Source organism: Salarias fasciatus, chromosome 4 (assembly GCF_902148845.1).
Source record: "Salarias fasciatus chromosome 4, fSalaFa1.1, whole genome shotgun sequence".
NCBI classification, from domain to species: domain Eukaryota; kingdom Metazoa; phylum Chordata; class Actinopteri; order Blenniiformes; family Blenniidae; genus Salarias; species Salarias fasciatus.
The window spans coordinates 16480586-16500239 of record NC_043748.1 but is presented as its reverse complement, the minus strand read 5'-3'; the positions used below and the strand labels follow the sequence as shown (position 1 = coordinate 16500239).

Below are 19654 nucleotides of genomic sequence, written 5' to 3'. Positions count from 1 at the left end.
CGGCTGGGGTAAGTATGTGCCCCATACTGTTTGCAGCTGACTGTAGAACCTTAACTATTCTACCTTCTCTTATAACAGCACAGGACGAGGCAGTCCCGCAAGAAAAAACGGTGTGGCTTAAGCGGGGTGCGACCATGAACACCCTGGATGGGCCACAGCGGGGTTTGTGGAGGAGTTGTACTGGACATTTTGTCTTGCCACTGTCTCTGCTACACTATGCTATTAGGAATGCGCATGGTCAGGACCATTGCGCAAGGGGGGAAGTGCTCAGACGCTTAGAGATGTTTGGTGATCACTATTTCTGGCACCCACAGTAGATCGAGTGCTGCATGAATGTGAAGTATGTGCTCAGTATAATACAAGGACATTTTTTCGGCACCTATTGCACATATTCCTCTACCAGATGGTCTACTTTGTCATCTGATGATAGATTTTGCAGATATGACTTAAAGAATTGGACTCATGCGATCTATTCTTGTGGTAATATGTCGTTTTAGCATATGGGTGGAAGCGGTACTAACCCGTGCACCAGACAGTGGATCTGCAGTGAAGTTTTCTGTTGAGAGGTTAATAGGATAAAAGCATGGCTGGCTTTTTCTAGATCAGGCCTGCTTAGATATGGCTTGACTTAAACGAGGAGCTGAAGCTGGAAGAAGCTGGCCTTCACCACTGCACTGATCTGCTCATCAACTCTGATTGCCCCATCAATGATAACAGCCAGGTTTTTAGCCTGTGGTCTTATGTATGGTGTCAGTGGGCCAAGGGAGCTGGCAAGCACCTGGACCTGACTGAACCACAATGATTTAATCTGACTGAGGTAAATTGTCAATTTTACTTCAATTCTATCATTTTTCACTGCTTAAGAAGAATAAAAATCTCTGAGCACTGTCTGCTACGTTCAGTCATTCATAAACAGAAACAGTTGCTGAACCTCCAATGGAAGCAAGTTGGGCTTCAGTATTTTGCAAAGGGACACTTTGACACATCAGCTTTGGAACTGGAAGACAACACACTTCCCCCACTCAGCCACAGTCGCTCAGTCTGGTGAGGCTTATTGAATTGGGAGATGTGTTACAGTTTGGTCTTCCAGTCTGAAGTGTCAGTTTGTTGGCTCGGTGCGGAAGCACCTGCTGTGGTTTGGATGCTTTCCTGTGTTCCATAAATATTAAGCAGTGAGGACACTGAAAACCACAAGTGTAATATATATATATATATATATATCTAAATGCTTATATTATCGTTTATAAGTTGAAAAGATCTGTTGATATTTTCTGAGTGTAATATTGAAATGTTAATTTATTGGTAATTCATATTCTCCTGAGTAAATATATATTTTCTTCTTTACTTTTTCCTCAAAATTAAAACAATCTTGAATAATTGTGATGTAAGTGTAAACATGTATCTTTTTTTACTAAGTAAAATATAATGTTTATGCAAAGACAATGCATTAAAAAAAGACATGGTAAGTTTTCCTGCGTATTGTGTCCTTTGTGGTTAAAACTGAAAATAAAAGTCAACTCTATGCTTCAGATCAGTCTTGTGACGGTTTTTGTAATACCACCAAACACTGTGATACCAGCCCCCACTGTACTGTACACAACACCATACACTCTGACAAAAACCTCAGTCTAACAAGGTGCACGGTCAGCATTTTCTGTTGCGTCTTAACATTTGAATTTCTTTGCACTTGGATGTAAATATCAACAAACTTAGATGCAAGATTGTTTTCAGTATTTTACCTTTTTGCAGTGTATGCAATGCAGTTGTTTGTTTATTCTTGAGGATAACTATGCCATGTTCAGAGTCTGTCAGGGTCCATGTTTGTCTTGTCTATTTTTTGTTAGATTATGTTTCTTGTTTCAGGCTCCTCAGCTTCCCCTCATCGTGTTTGATTGCTGTTCTGCCCTGAAGTCTTTCACCTGTGCCTGATTGTGTGATTGTCTGCACCTGATGGCTGCTCTATAAGTTGGGCTTCAGTTGGTCTGTGTTCTTCTCTGGGTGGACTGTGTTTCTCAGGGATGTTTTGGCGGTGTGTCTGTTTCGTATTAGGAGTTTCTGTCTCATACCTGTTGTTCCTGGCATTTTCAGTCTATCACCAGCCTGTGACAGTCATTGAAACATTCTCAATATTTGAACATTCTTACTGCCCTCCAAAACCCATAACACTTGTACTTGACACATATGAGTAAAAAATGGACTTACGTCCTTTTTTTAATCAATATCAGCATTTCATCAGCATTTCAGTTTCTGTTGCTGTGACTGTTGTGCAAACTGATTCAACACTGTATAGAAAAAAAAAACCATCTTTTTGTTAAAAATCCACAAGCTTTCACTCTCTCTTTTCACTCTGTGTCCAAAACTATCATAGAACTTTCGTAAATGAGGGAATTATCTGAGGTTTTGTTTTTCATATGATGTGCTGACTTGTTGCTTCAGATCATTGGCAGACAGGTTTTTGTCCTTCCTCGTGTCACTGTGGCTCCCCGTATAGCCACACTGTCTCACACCAATACAAAAACCTGTCACTGAGTCTGTCCGGACTTATTTATTGTCTGCTGCTGTGTTTTTATTGGCAGACACTAAACATAAATTTTCATTTTTTTGTGTCTTTTTTAAAAGTTTTGTCTTTGATGGGCCTTTTGATGCTGGATTATTCTCCACTTTGAAAAGGTTTGATTTGATGAACTTTAATAAATCTGAAAAAATGTGGCGTGAAGTGCAACACTTTGTTGAAATATTTATTTTAGTGAAGAAAATGAACATTTCTTGCTGAATATTTTCTTATGTGAACAATAATGAATACAAGATCACATTCATTGATGTAGATTCAACCATACTATTGTATCTATTGCTAATACAAAAACTACTGTGTAGTTTTCTTATTTTGCATTCAGACACATTTACAGGTGAAACCAGTAACAAGCTGGTTTGGTTTGGTCTTTCTGAACCTGTTTCTGAACCTCCACATAAACCTTTTGAATTATTTTTGCGAAGGGAAGAAACTGTGAGTTTTGTGAATTCAAAAATATCCTTATTCAATTCAGTTTTTTTTTTTTTTTTTTCTCAATTCATTTCAATTTTTAGGCCACATGGTAGTTTGACCTCTGGTCTCCCAGTGAATATTTCTCCAATTGAAGAAGCTCCCAGAAAAAGGCAGGAGGCTGCAACTCGAGCTCTTTTTAAAATTATTGGACTTTTTTTTTAATTTGTTTCTTCTCATCAGAACAGCAGTCATGTTGTCCTGCATACTCTTGTATTGCTTTAAAAATAGTTGCCTTGTCTCATCTGAGGGGATTAAAAGTAAAAAAAAACAAAAAAAAACATCAAGAGCTTAATGTTGGATTCAGACGGTTGTGTTTGCAGAAGCACCAAGGTTCATCAAAACAACACAAAAATCACCCAAAGCTGTTGGATTTATTCAGCTACATTTCAGAACCTGATTATATTCAGTTAGATTTTTGTTGTCATTAACTGTGGTGCTTCAATCACCAAAATCAACTTAATCCATTTTGAAACTGTGCTTTTCTTGTTTCCTCTTTATAAAATTAATATACTCAGAATATGTGAGAAAACCTCGGAATTGATGTATGCATTGTCCATTTTCTTATCAATTCTTCATCAATTTTCAAACACTGTTCCTTTTCTTGTTTGCTCTTAATAAAATAAATGTACTTGGTATATATGTGAGAAAACCTCAGAATTGATAAATGCTTTGTTAATTTTCTTTATTTTTGAGAGGCTACAGAGAAATTTGCTCAGTATTGTCAGTTTTTAATGCCGCGCTGCCTTCAGATCAGTGCAGGTTTTTGTTTGATCGTTAAACACTGCGGTAGCCATTCCATACACAATGACAGACACTTAGACAAAAACCTTTGCCTGATAGAATGAATCATCATTGGTTGTTCCTCTCATAGAGAAGAACATCAGACATATTTCTTTTTTTTTCTTTTTTTTTAGTATTTGTATTTCAGGATTTATAAAAATAGAATATCAAATACAAATTATAATTGTTTTGTTAAATTTTTGATGAATTTCTTGGATGGTTTGCTCTGGAACTATATGTCACTGTTTTCAGATCGTCTGACAATATTTAAACATCTGAAGACAGTTTTATTGTAAATCTACAGGAAGCAGTAAAAGAGTGATTTTAAACATCAGAAAGCAGAAGGTTTTCGTATTCAATAAGTTTTATTACCGCTGGTGTTGAAGTCCAATGTTGATCAATATCATGGCACAAAGCTCAATACAGTTCATTTAGTTATAACATTTTACAATTATTTTACCTTGTAGTGTTGATTGTCCTCTCATGTGAAAAGGTTTATTGTCTTATAACTTTTTTTTGTTTTTGCTGCCTCTTGTTTGCGAACACTCAGTGGGTGTTTCATGTATTTACCATGTATTTATTTACAGCGTCAAAACACAAATTTGAGTGTGTGCATTAAACCATTTTGTCACAAAACCCTTTTGTATGTATGCATCTTTCTGTCTATATCTATGCATCTGTCAACACAAGAAAAACATGAACAAAGTACTTGACACTCAGGCCTTTAGGAGGAATGTTTGATGCTTTGTTGTTTTATTGAACAAAATAAGTTCAAAATAAAAGACTTTAGTTATAATAGAATAATTACCTTCATACATGGACAGCCAATGGTGATTGCTCCAGCTAATGATGGACATTTTCAATTGAGTGAGACATTTTGAACATGTGGAGTGTGTATGGAACTGAAAGTGTACGTTCACGCTTTCTGAAGGGACAGACATCCTCTTCTTCCATAGCAGGTTTTTATCACAGCATATATCACACTGGGCGTAGTTTGACACCGTGTTGCAGCCCTGTACAGTAACTCCACCATATACACTCGCTGTCACGCCACACATATGCCTGCAGCTTAAACTCTGGAATTTCAGTTTAGTTTAGTCTCACATTAACAGGACACAGTGACAAATGACACTGTTGTGATTTGAGAAGAAGAAAAAAGTAAAAAAAAAAACAAACAAACAAAGCTTGTTTCATCAAACATCTCTGGTTTTTTTTCTTTTTTTTTTTTTAGGTTTGTCATCCAGAGTCTGGACGTAGCAAAAGGTGAATGTACTGAAGTCATTATATCTCTGGTTAAAGTGTACATGAGTCCCCATAGTGATCCATATTAATCCATGGTACATTAGTTTGACTGCTTTATTTTTCTTCCTAAATGTAAAATAACTTCAATTCAAATCATTTAGGGCTTAATGATTATTTTAAATGAACTTTATTCTCTTATTTATTCTCGAAGTTTCTCATGAAACATTATTGCACAATGATAAGTGTATATTTTCATATTTTTCAGGAAGCTTTGAAGCAAATCTAAAAAAAAAGTTGTTTTGCACTGGGATGGTTTGATCAGTAGTTTGGCTTCATATCATCGATGGAAACTCAGTCTCCCGTATTTTCGGTTCATACAGGATCAAGCTGACTTCCCTTGACAGGTTTTCGTAACTGTGTGATTCACTGTGGCCCCCCACTGTACACTGTCTGTCATCCTCATACAAAAACCTGTCCCACTGTCTGACTGCTAAATGCTGACTGGCAGCTGGTAATGGAAGGGATTTCCTAACAAAAAAAAGATGTATGAGATCAGAATCGATCATGAGTGTAAAGTTTTAATTTCTGTGACTTCACTTTATGCATGAAGTGTTTTGATACCCCAGTTATTATTGAATGTGGTTATTTGATTTTCATCTCATCCAGTACATTAACAAATCCTCCAACATCAGCTTTGGAACTGCGAAACACTCTATAACAGAACTCAAATATTTTATGTGTTTATTCATAAAATGAACTAAATTAGAGGTGAGGATAGCGAGACTGTAGTCAGGAGTTTGCAGGTTTCATTCCCACTGCTGAATAGTTACTGCTGTGGGTCCCTCAGCAAGGCTCAACAGATGAGAAAACCTCGAAATGAGGTGTCAAAATGATTGAAGTAAAAAAAAATACTCATAAAAAAAAGAATAAATTTTGGTTTTACAGTCATTTTATGTGATATTTATCATTGTTATTGTTATTCATTCACAGGGATCCTTGTTTGAAACCTGATGACCACGAGAAAAAGAGATGACTTTAAAGGTGCTGTAGGCAGGATTCGGCATCTCCGCCGTCTTGCTTCGGGTTACGTGAGCACGATGGCGATTTGACCCATCTAAGATGGCGATTTGAAACCCAGCACAGCCAATCCTGTCCTGTTTTCTCTGACATCACGCCCTCACGCAAGTTAAGCCCCTCCGACAAGAACGTTTGACAAACGCCCCTCGACCAATCACGGTTAGAGCCTCAGGGGCTCTTCTGATTGGTCAAAGATACCTGGAGCTGTGGAGATTCCTTTTCAGCTCAGAACAGAGACAGAGGGAAACGCTGCGCCCTCGCGGTAGTGCAATTATACTACACTCCTAAAGGATTATCAATGGGTGCTCTAACATTTAATCCAAGGAAAACACAGAAAAATTAGCACTGAATAGCAAAATCCTGCCAACAGCACCTTTAAGTTTTACAGTTGTTGTCACGGTGTGTAAGATGGTGTATTGAAAGTAACTGTCCCAAAAACTGTGCTGCAGCTGAACCCCAGTGACATACACTCATCTCAAAACCTCTTCCCCCTCTCTAATGGATGCTGATTTCAATTATGTTAGAATGGAACAACAAAGCTTAATTTTATTTCCATCAAAGTAAAAAGGTAGTGACTATTAGTTCTCAAAATCATTATTTATGTTTTTGAATATAATTATAGTTCCTAGTGGTGAAGTGTGGAATTCTTCAAATCATTGTATTTTAATATGATTTTCTTTCTTGTTTTCTGTCTTTTTTTAAATTAGGTGTATTGACTGTGACGAACATTGAAACAGGAAGAGACATGAGCACAATAACACAACCTACAGTTATTTTTATATTTTATGAACACCCTCTAAAGAAGTATACATTCAAGAGATGCTTTGTTGCTCTCTGGTGACAAAGTTCACTCTGTTTTTACGAATTGATGTGGAAATTCTTTGTTTGCGTTGGTGCTCATTGACACTCATGCTTTAATTTTTCCTTTTGTATTCCTTGTAAATGTGACAGTTTTACTCATTTGACTCATCCTGAGTTTATGACCATGCAAATCCTCATGGCAGAAATGAAAGTCATCTCCTGCACAGAACTTGTATAACAGAACAGCATCACTGCACTGACCTCTGTTGGAAAAGCTGAAGCCGTGCTGTGCTGAGTGGAGTCATCACGTTTCACAGCATTGTCTTGGAAAATGCATATTTTGACCACCAGATGGCGGTTAAAGCAGAATTTCCAACTCAGTGGAGTCATCTTTCCACTGGCTGACAGAGCCCCATGCTTCAGTGGAGACAAGATCACAGTGTTGAATCAGTCAATCCTTTGTCTCCATGACTGTCTCAAAAAATGAAGTTATTCCTCACTCAGTTATTCTCTTGTTCATCCATAAGCTGAGTGGTTATTACAGTGGGTTAGATCACTAATGTTTCACACAACTTCAAAAACTTTAAAAATACTTATAATATTGTGGTAATCGATGAAAAAGATCTAAATTGTATCATATATATTTTTAAATTGTGCATTTTTATACATGATTAAATTTGTATGGTTCCTGATGGATAGAGGTCGAAATTGACAAAGTAGAAGTACTTCATTACTCGAGTATACTTAAATGTTTTAGTATATTAAATACTTGAATTAATAGTTCATGCAAGTTTTGCAATACTGGCTTGTTTTAACTTCTAAGACTGAGAACTGAACAACACACAAAAAGTCCTTTGAAAAGAAAAGGCAGAGAAACGGTGGTGTATACATCGTTGATTCACAGAATAACAACAAAATTAACTTGAATACACTTACTTTGTGTTAAAATGAACCATTGGTTTAAACTGGGAGTGAAAATGTCAAAGTGTTCAACTCAACTTTATGGGGGATTTTCGCAGACAGACTCAAAGTCTGAGTGAATCAGTATTTTTGCTTCACACTCAGATTTTCAGTTTGTGTTTATTATATCAATCCAGGCTGGATCGTGTTGGAAGAGGTTTGGCAGAGAAATGAGGTGGAGATTCACAAGTTCTTTGCGAATTCTCTTGTTTATTTGCAGGTTTAAAGTCACACACCTTCACCACAGGCTGTTGACAGTGGCTTCTCCAGACTGACAGCCTCACAGGTGCTCTTCCCCTGACCTCACCATGGTCCTCCTTAAATAAGCCCAGCCCAAACCTAATTAACCAATCCCTGGGCTGGACTAGACCAAAATTCCAGGAGGGGTGTCTGGTCATCTTATTGATGTTTACAACAAGATTTCCACAAAATTCCCAGTGTATATCTAAAATATAATGAAATATAATGAAAATATGAATTCAATTATGCACATAAGATGACCTTCCCCACAAATCAATTCGTCAGAACATAAGTATTTACAATAAATACACAATTGTGCTCCCCTTCACACCATGGACTGCTCCTCCCTGCATCAGCCAGGTGAAATACAGCTTCTCCAGCTGGCGCACTCTGCTCTTATCAGCTGGGTAGAGAGAAGGAGGAGGAGGAAGTGTGCGTGGTGAGTACATTGGTGGCGTTTCTGCTTGTGTGTGTCCACAGGGGGTAGTGGGTACTTCACTACCTGCACTCCAGCCATAGCCACGCCACTCCTCACATCCACCACACTCCCCACCGTCACACATGTGAGAGAGTCTCAGTTTTGTATGAGAAGGGGCTGCTACCCTCTCACATGCCACATTTGTAAAGAAAAAAAATCACGCTTTACCTTTGAACCCTTCAACTACTTGGTTATATTACGATTTGAATCTGTGCGTTTGGAAAACAGTTCAGTCATGTGTATGTTTCCAGTATTCATTTTTATTACGAAAATTATGAGAGAGACAACACCTTGCAGACTTTTGAGGGAGAAATGCATATTAAAGCTTGATATTGCCTAATATTCTTGAATTTATGAATTGAAATATTTAACATTTTAAATAAATCACTGTGGCTGCCGTTATTTATTCTGACTTACATGTCAATGAGTCTGACTGTTATTTATGTGTTGTTCTGTTTTTGTGCAGGTCTGTTGGTGCTTTGTGTCACTGTGGGGAGACGCACACAGTAGTAAACTCCTGAGTCTTCAGGCTGCATATTCTGTCCCTGAATGGTCACAGTCCGAGCCGACGTGTCTCTGCCGTAGCTGAACTTGCTCTTCAAAGCTTCATTTCCGTAAATGCTCCCTCCACCCCACTGATGAAATATCCAGTCCATCGGTTTTCCTTCACGCTGTCGGACCCAGCCTGTTGCATAGCTGTTATCAGTGAGAGAATAACCAGAGACCTGACAGGTGATGGACAAAGACTGTCCAGGCTGCACAGCCATGGACTCTGGCTGGGTGAGATCAATACTGAGAACACCTGTGAAAACACAAATAAAAGTCATCTCCATCATTCCTATTCTTCAGTGTTTTTTTCTGTGTGGTTCTACTGAAAGCTCCTTACAGGATGCAGCTGTCAGCAGCAGTAGAGCCTCAGAGAACATGGTTGATGCTGAAGTTGAACTAATGTGATCTCTGTTGTCTTCTGACTCACACACAGGCACACACCTCCTTTAGAGTCACCCTCACTTTACATGTAGTCAAATGAATTCAGTAGGAGGTGTAAGGACATGTCCTCTAGATGGACTCTGACTGTGTCGAAACTTTGATTTACATGTTAACAATGGTTCATCTTGGATTTTCACATGAAGATATCCTCAGGGGTGTTTTCCTTGTATTGATTTGGATCATCTTCAACTCTTTTGATTGTAGTCAAAATTTTGTACTCGTGATTTTGAGTGTGCTCAGTAGAAATAAAAATAAGTCACAACATTAGCACAGAATTTTAGTCTCATTCAAATGAAATCAACAAGAAAAGCAAACGGATCTGAGAGTGGAAGAATTGACAGTGACTGCCCTCCAGTGTTCATTTGGTTGTCACTCCAAAGTGTAAATCAGTCCATCAATCCATCCATCTTCTCTCTCGGTTGATCCACGTCAGAGTTACATGTGTCCTTATCATCATTGCAGACTTCTGTGGTTTTTGTTGGAGCACTTTAGACTCTTTGAATCATTTCTGAATTGACCTGTTGGGACACATGGACAGAGAGTGGGCAGCTGTTGGTGGACTGTGTGATTCAGACAAGGAGGATGAGGACCTGGTGTAGAGTTGGAAGAGCAGAGCTTTGTCAGTGGGTCGAGTTTGAACTGCAGCTCAAACCGACGAGAATCTCCAGCCTGCAGTACATGAATGGACAAATTCAAGCAATGTGAATAATTAACCATGAAGTTCATGATGAATGTTATTGATGTTGTATTTGGACTTGGATTGGTAAAACAAAAGGAAAAGAAACACACCAAACACCAGATTCAAGTGAATGGATTATTTCTGATGATGTATTGCTGAATTTCATCTCTTGTGCATTTTTTTTTTTGTTTTTGTTCCCACATACTGAATGCACTGAAATTGTAATAAATTGCAAGAGAGATCTCAGATGGTGGATTAGAGAGGAACTAGTTTTTGTTGAACTCTCTTCTTACTGTCTCTCACTGTGTCTCTGGCACAGTAATACACTGCTGTGTCCTCAGTCTCCAGACGGTTCATCTGCAGATACACTTGACTGCTGGAGTCGTCTCTGGAGATGATGAACCTTCCCTGGACTGACTGGGAGTAATAGATAGGACTACTGGATGTGTGTACCAAAGCAATCCACTCCAGACCTTTTCCAGGAGCCTGTCTGATCCAGTTCCAGACTGAGCTTGAGAAGTCTAATCCAGATGTTGTGCAGATGAGTCCATGAGACTCACCGGGTCTTTTAAGACTGGTTCAGATTCTGTTATGGACCAACCTCGAGTGCCTCCGACAAGAAACAAAATGACCACAAACAGCATCAGATCTCTGTGAGCCATGGTGACACTGAGATTGTTTGCCTTCAAATCCCAAAAAATCCTCTTAAATATGGTTTCAAACTTGAGAGTTTGCACAGGCCCAGCTGCGCCCATACGTTCAGATTTCACAGTCAAATCCAGTGCGACTGAACAACCACCCAACCAATGTGACTGCTTTTAATGTTTGGTGTTTTTAACATTTCACTTAAATTTCCATGTCACCATTTTTAAACTGTATTTTGATCTACATAAAAAAAAAAAAAAAAAACACTCAGTCACATTAGTTCATTAGTTCTGTTACTCAGTTTATTTTAGTTGCTCTTTGAAATCAAATAGAAGTTTTATAACACTTATGTCAGAATAAAGTTTTAAATCAAAAAATTTTCGTCACTTTCAATTTCCATGAGAGGATCACTAAATAATGAGTAACACTGCCCCCTAGTGGCTGCCATACTGAAACTGCAGAATTGACTAAAATCTTCAACTGTGACTGGGATGATCATGAGCTTGGAGGTTTTCTGTGTGGAGTTTGCATGTTTTCATTGTGTTTACATGGAACTGTTTTTCTGTTCTGTTGCCATTCTGATTTCCTTCTGCAGTGCAAAAGCCGGAATGTTCGCTTTATTTATGGATCAATATTGACTGTGTCTGTGTTTCATATTGTATAACCGGTGTTGAGAGTGTGTCATGCCTTCAGCACAGTGTCAGCTGGAATCAGGTTCTGTCTTTAGCGACAGTTTATTGGATAAAGCTGATATAAATGATGAGTTAATATATGGATGTATTGTGATTCCCAACAAGTTTTATGTGGATGTTGCAAATTCATGTAGTCTATTCCTCCTCCCTTAGCCTTGAATATTATAACGTTTAATTTCACTTTATTCAGACATGTTGACATTTCAACTTTTTAGTGTTTTTGCGGAGCTACAATATAACTAATCTATTTTATTCTGTTGGATGATAAGTGTTGCTCTGCTTTGTTGAAATCCTCAGTGTCAATGCTGTGAATTATTTATCATGTCTGTTCATTTTTTTTTTTTTTTCATGATGAACCAAAACCAGACACAATTTGAGATCACTATATAAAAAAGTGATTCTTTAACCGGCCACAAAAAGATGAGTACTGTGGGATATTGTACAGCTGCCTCATCAGCTTCAGTCACTGTGACTCTTGCACAGTAATAAACAGCAGAGTCTTCAGCCTGCAGACTGCTCATCTGCAGAAACAGTTGTTTATTGCTGTCGTCTCTGGAGATGGTAAAGCGGCTTCCCACTGATCGACCATAGTATTTGCTCCCACTGCTGCTAATAGTTGCAACCCACTCCAGTCCTTTTTCAGGAGCCTGTCTGATCCAAGCCAACCAGTAGCCTCTGACATCTAATCCAGAGGCTGTGCAGGTTAATCTGTGGGATTCTCCAGGTCTTTTGACAACCGGTTCAGATTGAGTCAGAGTCTGACCATCAACACCTGTGGAGACAATAAAATAGTCACATGTAGTCATGATTAACTGTATGGAGACAACATGAAGACCAGCTGGACATTAGAAAAGCTTCACCTGCCCAGCAGACAGTTAAAAGAAGCAGTCCTATCTGATAATCCATCTTCTTCAGTCCTGTCTTCGTCCTCGTCCTTCATCATGACTGTTGTTACATATGTAGCAGGATCCCACACAGGATTTGCATCGACTCCTCCTCCCTTCATTTTCTCCTATCATGTGCTGAAGTGCTCAACTTGGACAGTCACGATATGGTTTCGGGTCTCTGTCTGAATATCCATCCGTCTGCCTAAAATTCTGTTTTGAAATAACTTCTGAGGAGAACAAATGAACAAGATCCAGCTGCAGTGAGCAGCGTTGAAGCAACATGAAACATTTGTGTTGGATCTCAAGAGTTCAGTGCTGCCGATCTTTTTTCTTTAACCTCCTCTTAATGACGAATTCTAAAACTATGTGATGAAAAGGTAAAAAAGGCAATTGTATTTTCAGACAGGCCTGAAATTCTTTGTCATGACACTGAAGAAAAAAATCTGATCTCGGAGCCCATTCTTTTTTCTTACTTTTGTTTTTTTTTGTTTTGTTTTTTTTTTTCAATTTTGAAAGATGAAGACAGAAAAAGAACGGCTGACCATTATGATTAAATTTAATTTTTTACGAAGCATGTATTTTCAATCAAACTTTATCCAACAGTCATATCAACCAGAAAGGTCGTCTATCGTCACACTTTGACTGAACAAACGTGTTTAAATAGGAAGCCAAAGCCCTGGAGAAAACTCTTACACTCTTATTTTTCAGATTGTTGAAGGAAATCCAGTCACCCACAGGAAGAACATGCAAACTCCACATAGAAATAATTCCTGTGAAACAAGTGTGCTCACCACTGTGCAGCTGTGTGGTTCAGACACAGAGATGAAAATGAAACATTGAACCAAACATCACTGTTCAAAGTCATTACATTTCTGGAAGTGTTGAATATTTTTACTCAGGGTGAGGGAGCACACTGGACAGGTCAGCAGTCCATCATAGGCCAAACACATGAGGCACAAAACCACACACACACACACACACAGGCTTTCTCATCTCAATCAATCAATCAATCAATTTATTTTTGTATAGCCCAGTATCACAACAACAGTTGCCTCAGAGGGCTTCAAGATGTTACATTTGTCGGTAAAAGTAAAAACAGTGAATAAGCATAATGGTAATATGTCAATATTTACAGTAACGAGACAGAACGAAGCAACCACCGCCTTCGACCCTCACATCCGGCAAGAAAAAACTCCAAAAACCCAGTGGGAAAAGAAGAAATCTTGGGGAGAACCACAGTATGGAGGGATCCCTCTCCCAGGGACGGACAGCTTTGGCAACAGCTAGCATGAGACAATAAGAAGTAAAGCCTAGGACTATGTTGAGGACAGTTCGTTGGACGGTCCAGCACAAGAACCACGGATCCCAGCAGTAGAACCGAAGCCAGTCCACGGGCAGGACCGACAGGGGTGTCCTCCCGGTCCGGACGGAGCTTGTTCATAGGCCTTCGTAATAGTGGAGTCAGCAACTGAAACTGGAGAAGACTCCCCCTCGAAGGGGGGGACAGCAGGTGAAAAGCAATGAACGGACTAAAGGGAATAACATTCAGACATTAGAGGACAGGGCTCAGTGCACCGTACTTCCCACAGCATTCTAGCTCCTGGGGCAGCTTTGTGGATACTTAACTGTTTAAACTAGTATTTAGTTAGTATAGTTTAGTTTAGTTTAGTTTAAATTAGTTTGGTTTAGTTTAATTTTGTTTAGTGTAATTTGGTTTGGTTTAGTTTAATTTAATTTAGTTTAGTTTAGTTTAGTTTAGTTTAGTTTGGTTTAGTTTAGTTTAGTTTAGTTTAGTTTAGTTTAGTTTAGTTTGGTTTGGTTTAGTTTGGTTTACTGTAGTTTGGTTTACTGTAGTTTGGTTTGGTTTACTTTAGTTTGGTTTGTTTTAGTTTAGTTTAGTTTAGTTTAGTTTAGTTTACTGTAGTTTGGTTTGGTTTGTTTTAGTTTAGTTTAGTTTAGTTTAGTTTGGTTTACTTTAGTTTGGTTTGTTTTAGTTTAGTTTAGTTTAGTTTTGTTTAGTTTGGTTTAGTTTAGAATCCCTAGCTGACCTGATCATAGGCTGCGTCGAAGAGAAACGTCTTGAGCCTAACCTTAAATGTGGAGACTGTGTCTGCCTCTTTGACACCACTTGGAAGCTGGTTCCATAAAAATGGTGCCTGATAGCTAAAGGCTCTTCCACCTAGTGTCCATTTAGAGACTCTAGGAGTCACCAGTAACCCTGCATTTTGAGAGCGAAGTGCTCTGATTGGTTGATAAGGCGTTAAAGCATCTTGGAGATAGGTTGGAGCCATCCCATTTAGGATTTTGTAAGTGAGGAGAAGGATTTTAAATCTAACTCTAAACTCGACTGGAAGCCAGTGAAGAGATTTTAGAACGGGAGTAATGTGTTCACGTCTTCTAGTTCCAGTTAATAATCTGGCGGCTGCATTTTGAACCAACTGAAAGTTTTTTAATACACTTTTTGGGCAGGCTGCGAGAAGGGAGTTGCAGTAGTCCAATCTCGCAGAAACAAATGCATGGATGAGTTTTTCTGCATCGCTTCTAGGTAGAATGTTTCTTATTTTAGCTATGTTGCGCAAGTGGAAATATGCTGTTTTACAAGCCAGGTTGATGTGTGCTTTAAATGAGATATCCTGATCAAATAAGACCCCGAGGTTCCTCACAGTAGAGGAGGAGGATACACTGACGTTATCTAAGGTAATAATCTGTTTGGATAGACACTCTCTCAGTTTATGGGGGCCTAGTATAATGACCTCTGTTTTGCCAGGATTCAGACGGAGATAGTTCGTAGTCATCCAGGTTTTAATTTCTCTGATACAGTCACTGAGTCTGTCTATTTGATTAGTTTGATCAGGTTTCATAGATAAATACAGTTGTGTGTCATCTGCATAGCAATGAAAATTGATATCGTGACTTCTAATTATGTTCCCTAAAGGAAGCATATATAACAGAAATAAAATTGGCCCGAGCACGGACCCTTGAGGAACCCCATAACTGACCTGGGAGCACGGTGAGGACTGTTGGTTAACGTGAACAAATTGGTACCTATTAGATAAATAGGATTTGAACCAGCAGAGGGCTTTTCCTCTGATGCCAACCTCACATTCTAACCTCTGCAGGAGAATATTGTGGTCGATTGTATCAAAAGCTGCACTGAGGTCTAGGAGAACCAGGATTGAGACTAGACCTGCGTCAGCCGCCAATAGCAAGTCATTAGTGACTTTAACTAACGCAGTCTCAGTGCTGTGATAAGCTCTATATCCTGACTGAAATTTCTCAAATAAACTATTGTCCTGTAGGTGGCGGTAAAGCTGTTTAACCACAACTTTTTCCAGGACTTTTGAAATAAAAGGCAGATTTGATATCGGTCTGTAGTTAGCTAGAATATCAGGATCGAGATTAGGTTTTTCAGCAGTGGTTTGATTACTGCGAATTTAAATGACTGTGGCACATAGCCATTTTCTAGAGAGGTATTTATTATAGTTATGATCGTATTTAAGATAACTGGAAGGATATCTTTGAAAAGCTTAGTTGGAATTGGATCTAGGAGACAGGTTGAGGTTTTAGAAGACATTACAATTGAAGTAATCTCAGCCCCATTTACTAATGAGAAACTATCTAGTATTTCAGGTATTTCAGGTGGAGGCAGTGGCTGGATTCCCTGAGCTTGATCTGAGGAAAGCGCTTCACTGATTTTACCTCTAATGGTTATGATTTTATCATTAAAGAATTTAAGAAAGTCATGGCAGTTTAAAGATTCTGGGATTACTGGTTCCACTACAGTATGACTGGTTGTCAGTCTGGATTCTCTGGTGAATCATTAGCAACTCGATGCATTTGTGGGATTAGCAGTGGAAGTGCAAGAGTTTTCAGTGTGTTTGTGTGTGTACAATTTTAATAATTTAATTATTTGTTTTAAATAATGGATGAATACTTTCATCTGGCGTAATGCAACCAATGATTTTAATGATTTGTTTATTCAACAAACATTTATTTATTTCACCCAAGCACTATTTTCCATCACATAAGGAAATATAATAATTTGTCTTTGACAAGGTTTGGTTTAGTTACAGGGTATTTAGATGAAGATTAATACATCAAGGTTTGTCTCATTTCAATTGAATTAATGAATCAAATGAAGAACAAAATCATGTCTCAGAAGTAAAAAATAAAACCTTGAATAAACAGTCTTGAAGGCCTGAACACAGACTGCTTTGGAAATTTGTACAGCTGTAACACTAAGCTCACACACTGTGTCTCCGGCACAGTAATAAACAGCAGAATCTTTCATTTTTAGACTGTTCATCTGCAGAAGCAGCTGATTTCTGCTGTCGTCTCTGGAGATGGTGAAGCGGCCCCGGACTGACTCAGAGTAATATCTGCTGCTGCTGCTGACGCTGTGGTGCCAGGCAATCAACTGCACTCCTTTCCCAGGAGCCTGTCTGATCCATGCCGTGTGGTAGCTACTCATTGTGAACCCAGAGCCTGTACAGGTCAATGTGTGGGACTCTCCTGGCTTTTTGACCACAGGATCAGACTCAGTCAGAGTCTGACTACGAGCTCCTGTCAATACAAAACACACAGTTTCACTTGCTGTCAGTAACAATATATTGAAATATAAAACCAACATAAGGTTTGTGAAATGCTTCACCTGCCCAGCAGAGAGTTAAAAGCAGTAGTCTGAAGCTGCTGGAGGCCATCGTGTTAAACTGCCTGTTTACTGCTGTCTGTCATTCTCTGAGCAGCCAGTAAGTAGAGGTGGAGGATGTTTTGCATTGACTCCTCCTCATGGAAAAATCAGCTTTGCTTTAGTAATGTATTTTTGTTTTAGTTATATAAAATATGAGGGCCAATTTAATTTATTGCTGCCACCTCTCAGCCTGGTTCTGCAAAGGTTTCTTCCTGTTAAAAAGGAGATTTTCCTTTCCACAGTTGCTTAGGCTTACTCATCTGGATCTATTGGGTTTCTCTGTAAAACTGTCTAGAAACGACTGTTATAATTGGGACTTCATCAATCAAGCTGAATTGAATTGAATCGAATTATTGTTTCATTCATTATTTTACTGATATACTTCAAAACAATGTTTTTCATTCAGATTATGATATTAATATCAATACATGACTTTGTCCAACTGAGGGCACTGGAGCTGATCACATCTGTCTGTAGAAGAAGTCAAGTTACACCATGGAAATGTTTTCATTCAGTCACAGAGACGAATATTAACACAAATCACATCAACATCTGCAGGCAGTTTAATAGTCAGCCTCAAATGCAGATTTGATGTTGATCAAATACAAACATGCAAACCATGCACAGACAGGTTCCCAAGTCCAGATTCACAGTGGGGATTCTGTTTCTGTCAGGCGAGACTTCAAACGACACCACAGTGTGAGAAAACATGGAAATAACAGTTTGACATGTTTTGTCTTGAAGTGTGGAGTGAAGATCAGGTTTAAAACAAGTACATTTTACACACCTGGGGTAGAAAGTGCACATTTATTTTCCCAAAAAAAGGAAACATTCACAACCATTCCTGACCTTATCGAGAGTCGATTCAGCTGCTTCCTTTTTGCAGGAGTCAACATTTTCTCGTTTTTTTCAATTGCTAAAACCCAAAAAGCAAAAATTAGGCACAATTTTCACAACCTTTACTTCGCTTGACTCAATTTGTTACTACTTTAGATTTTCTTATCATATTAGAATTCTAACTTTCCTTCTTTACACTCTCACATCACCATGTTGTGCAAACACAACACACAATTTTTCAGGTTTGCACACACTTCTCACACAAATATGCAAATCACTAAACTTTCGTCCCATTGCTTCAGTCAATGGAGGAGGCTTGTGGAGATGTGGACTTTGAGGCAGAGCCGGCCGGGCTTGTTATGCGCCCCAGACGAGCCCGAGACGAGAGCCCCCATTCAGTGGGGTGGGATGGGGGACAGAGAGGGGGGCTCACACATATCTTTGGAGAAGAGGGGGGAGGTGGCTGGCATGGTGCTCACACAGAGCGTCGCAGCAGAGGGGTGGTGGAGAGGGGGGGTGCTCGCATGCGGGTGGGGGTTGAGCGGTGCGACGTGCGGAGCGGTACGGCAGCGGCGTGGAGCGGTGTGGCACGTGTCTGCATGCGGTGTTGGACCGGGGGGTGGGGAGGCGCGGAACGGTGCCTGCATGCTGCGTCGGGATCTGTGAGTGGGGTGCTGGATGGACCATTCTGGGCCCCCCACCCCCAACCCTGGGCCCGGGACAACAGACCCGTTTGTCCCCCTCCTGTCGGCGGGCCTGATTTGTGATGTTTTGTTTGTCTATGAGAGAAGGGGGCATTGTCATTAATTTAGTTTGTTCCATTTTTATAATTGTGTTTTCAGTTTTGCTCTACAGTGTTCTGTACATGCTTGGTAGTGTTCCGCCAAAAGCTTAGTCGTGTTTATTCAATGAATGGTCTGTGTGTGTCATGTGAAAATATGGCTGTGTTTACCAAATGAAAGCACGAGTTCCATTTTGTGAAGATGTTAAGAGATTTGACGGCAGTTGTATTGCAAGGGAATGTAAGGGGTTTAGCAATTTGTGTGTGATGTTTAGAGTTTTGTGTGTGCAGTTTTGAAAAAAAATGTACAGTTTTGAAAAATGTGTTTTAGCAATCAAAAAACAAACAAACAAACAAACTGTAAGCTGCTGGAGGCCATCGTGTTAAACTGCCTGTTTACTGCTGTCTGTCATTCTCTGAGCAGCCAGTCAGTAGTGGTGGAAGATGTGTTTTGCATTGACTCCTCCTCATGGAAAGATCAACTTTGGTTTAATAATTACCTCCGCCAGGAGGTTATGCAATCACGTTGGTTTGTTACCTCCGCCAGGAGGTTATGTAATCATGTTGGTTTGTTGGTTGGTTGGTTTGTCAGCAAGATCACAGAAAAAGTAATGGATGGATTGCAAAGAAACTTTGTGGAAAGGAGGGTCTTGGCCTAACTTAGAATCCATTAAATTTTGGTGATGATCCGGATCATCACGAATTTTTTTAAGGATTCTTTATCATTGACCGATAGGGTGTACCGCCCAGCGGATTTTTACTTTTAGTTCCTCGTTGGACCTGTTTCACGGACGGAACAGTCGCGCAGCAGCATGACAAAATCGCCACAAGT

The 19654-nt window shown here is 39.3% G+C and overlaps 1 protein-coding gene across 3 annotated transcripts in view; it reads right to left on the bottom strand.

Annotated features, from left to right (window-relative positions):
* LOC115387524 (immunoglobulin mu heavy chain-like) overlaps positions 1-19654 on the bottom strand; it is a 98696-nt gene that overhangs the window by 58378 nt on the left and 20664 nt on the right. Inside the window, exons 1-3 of one of the 3 annotated variants that reach the window (XM_030090264.1) lie at positions 9508-9584; positions 9114-9423; positions 2480-2488 (exon numbers count right to left, since the gene is read on the bottom strand). The exons of 1 other annotated variant lie outside the window; for it this stretch is intronic. In XM_030090264.1, the coding sequence (XP_029946124.1) occupies positions 2480-2488; positions 9114-9423; positions 9508-9547 (359 nt within the window). In that variant the 5' untranslated portion in view covers positions 9548-9584. Of the gene's footprint in view, positions 1-2479; positions 2489-9113; positions 9424-9507; positions 9585-19654 lie in introns of those variants that run through there. One more of the 3 variants, XM_030090265.1, reaches the window with a different exon arrangement.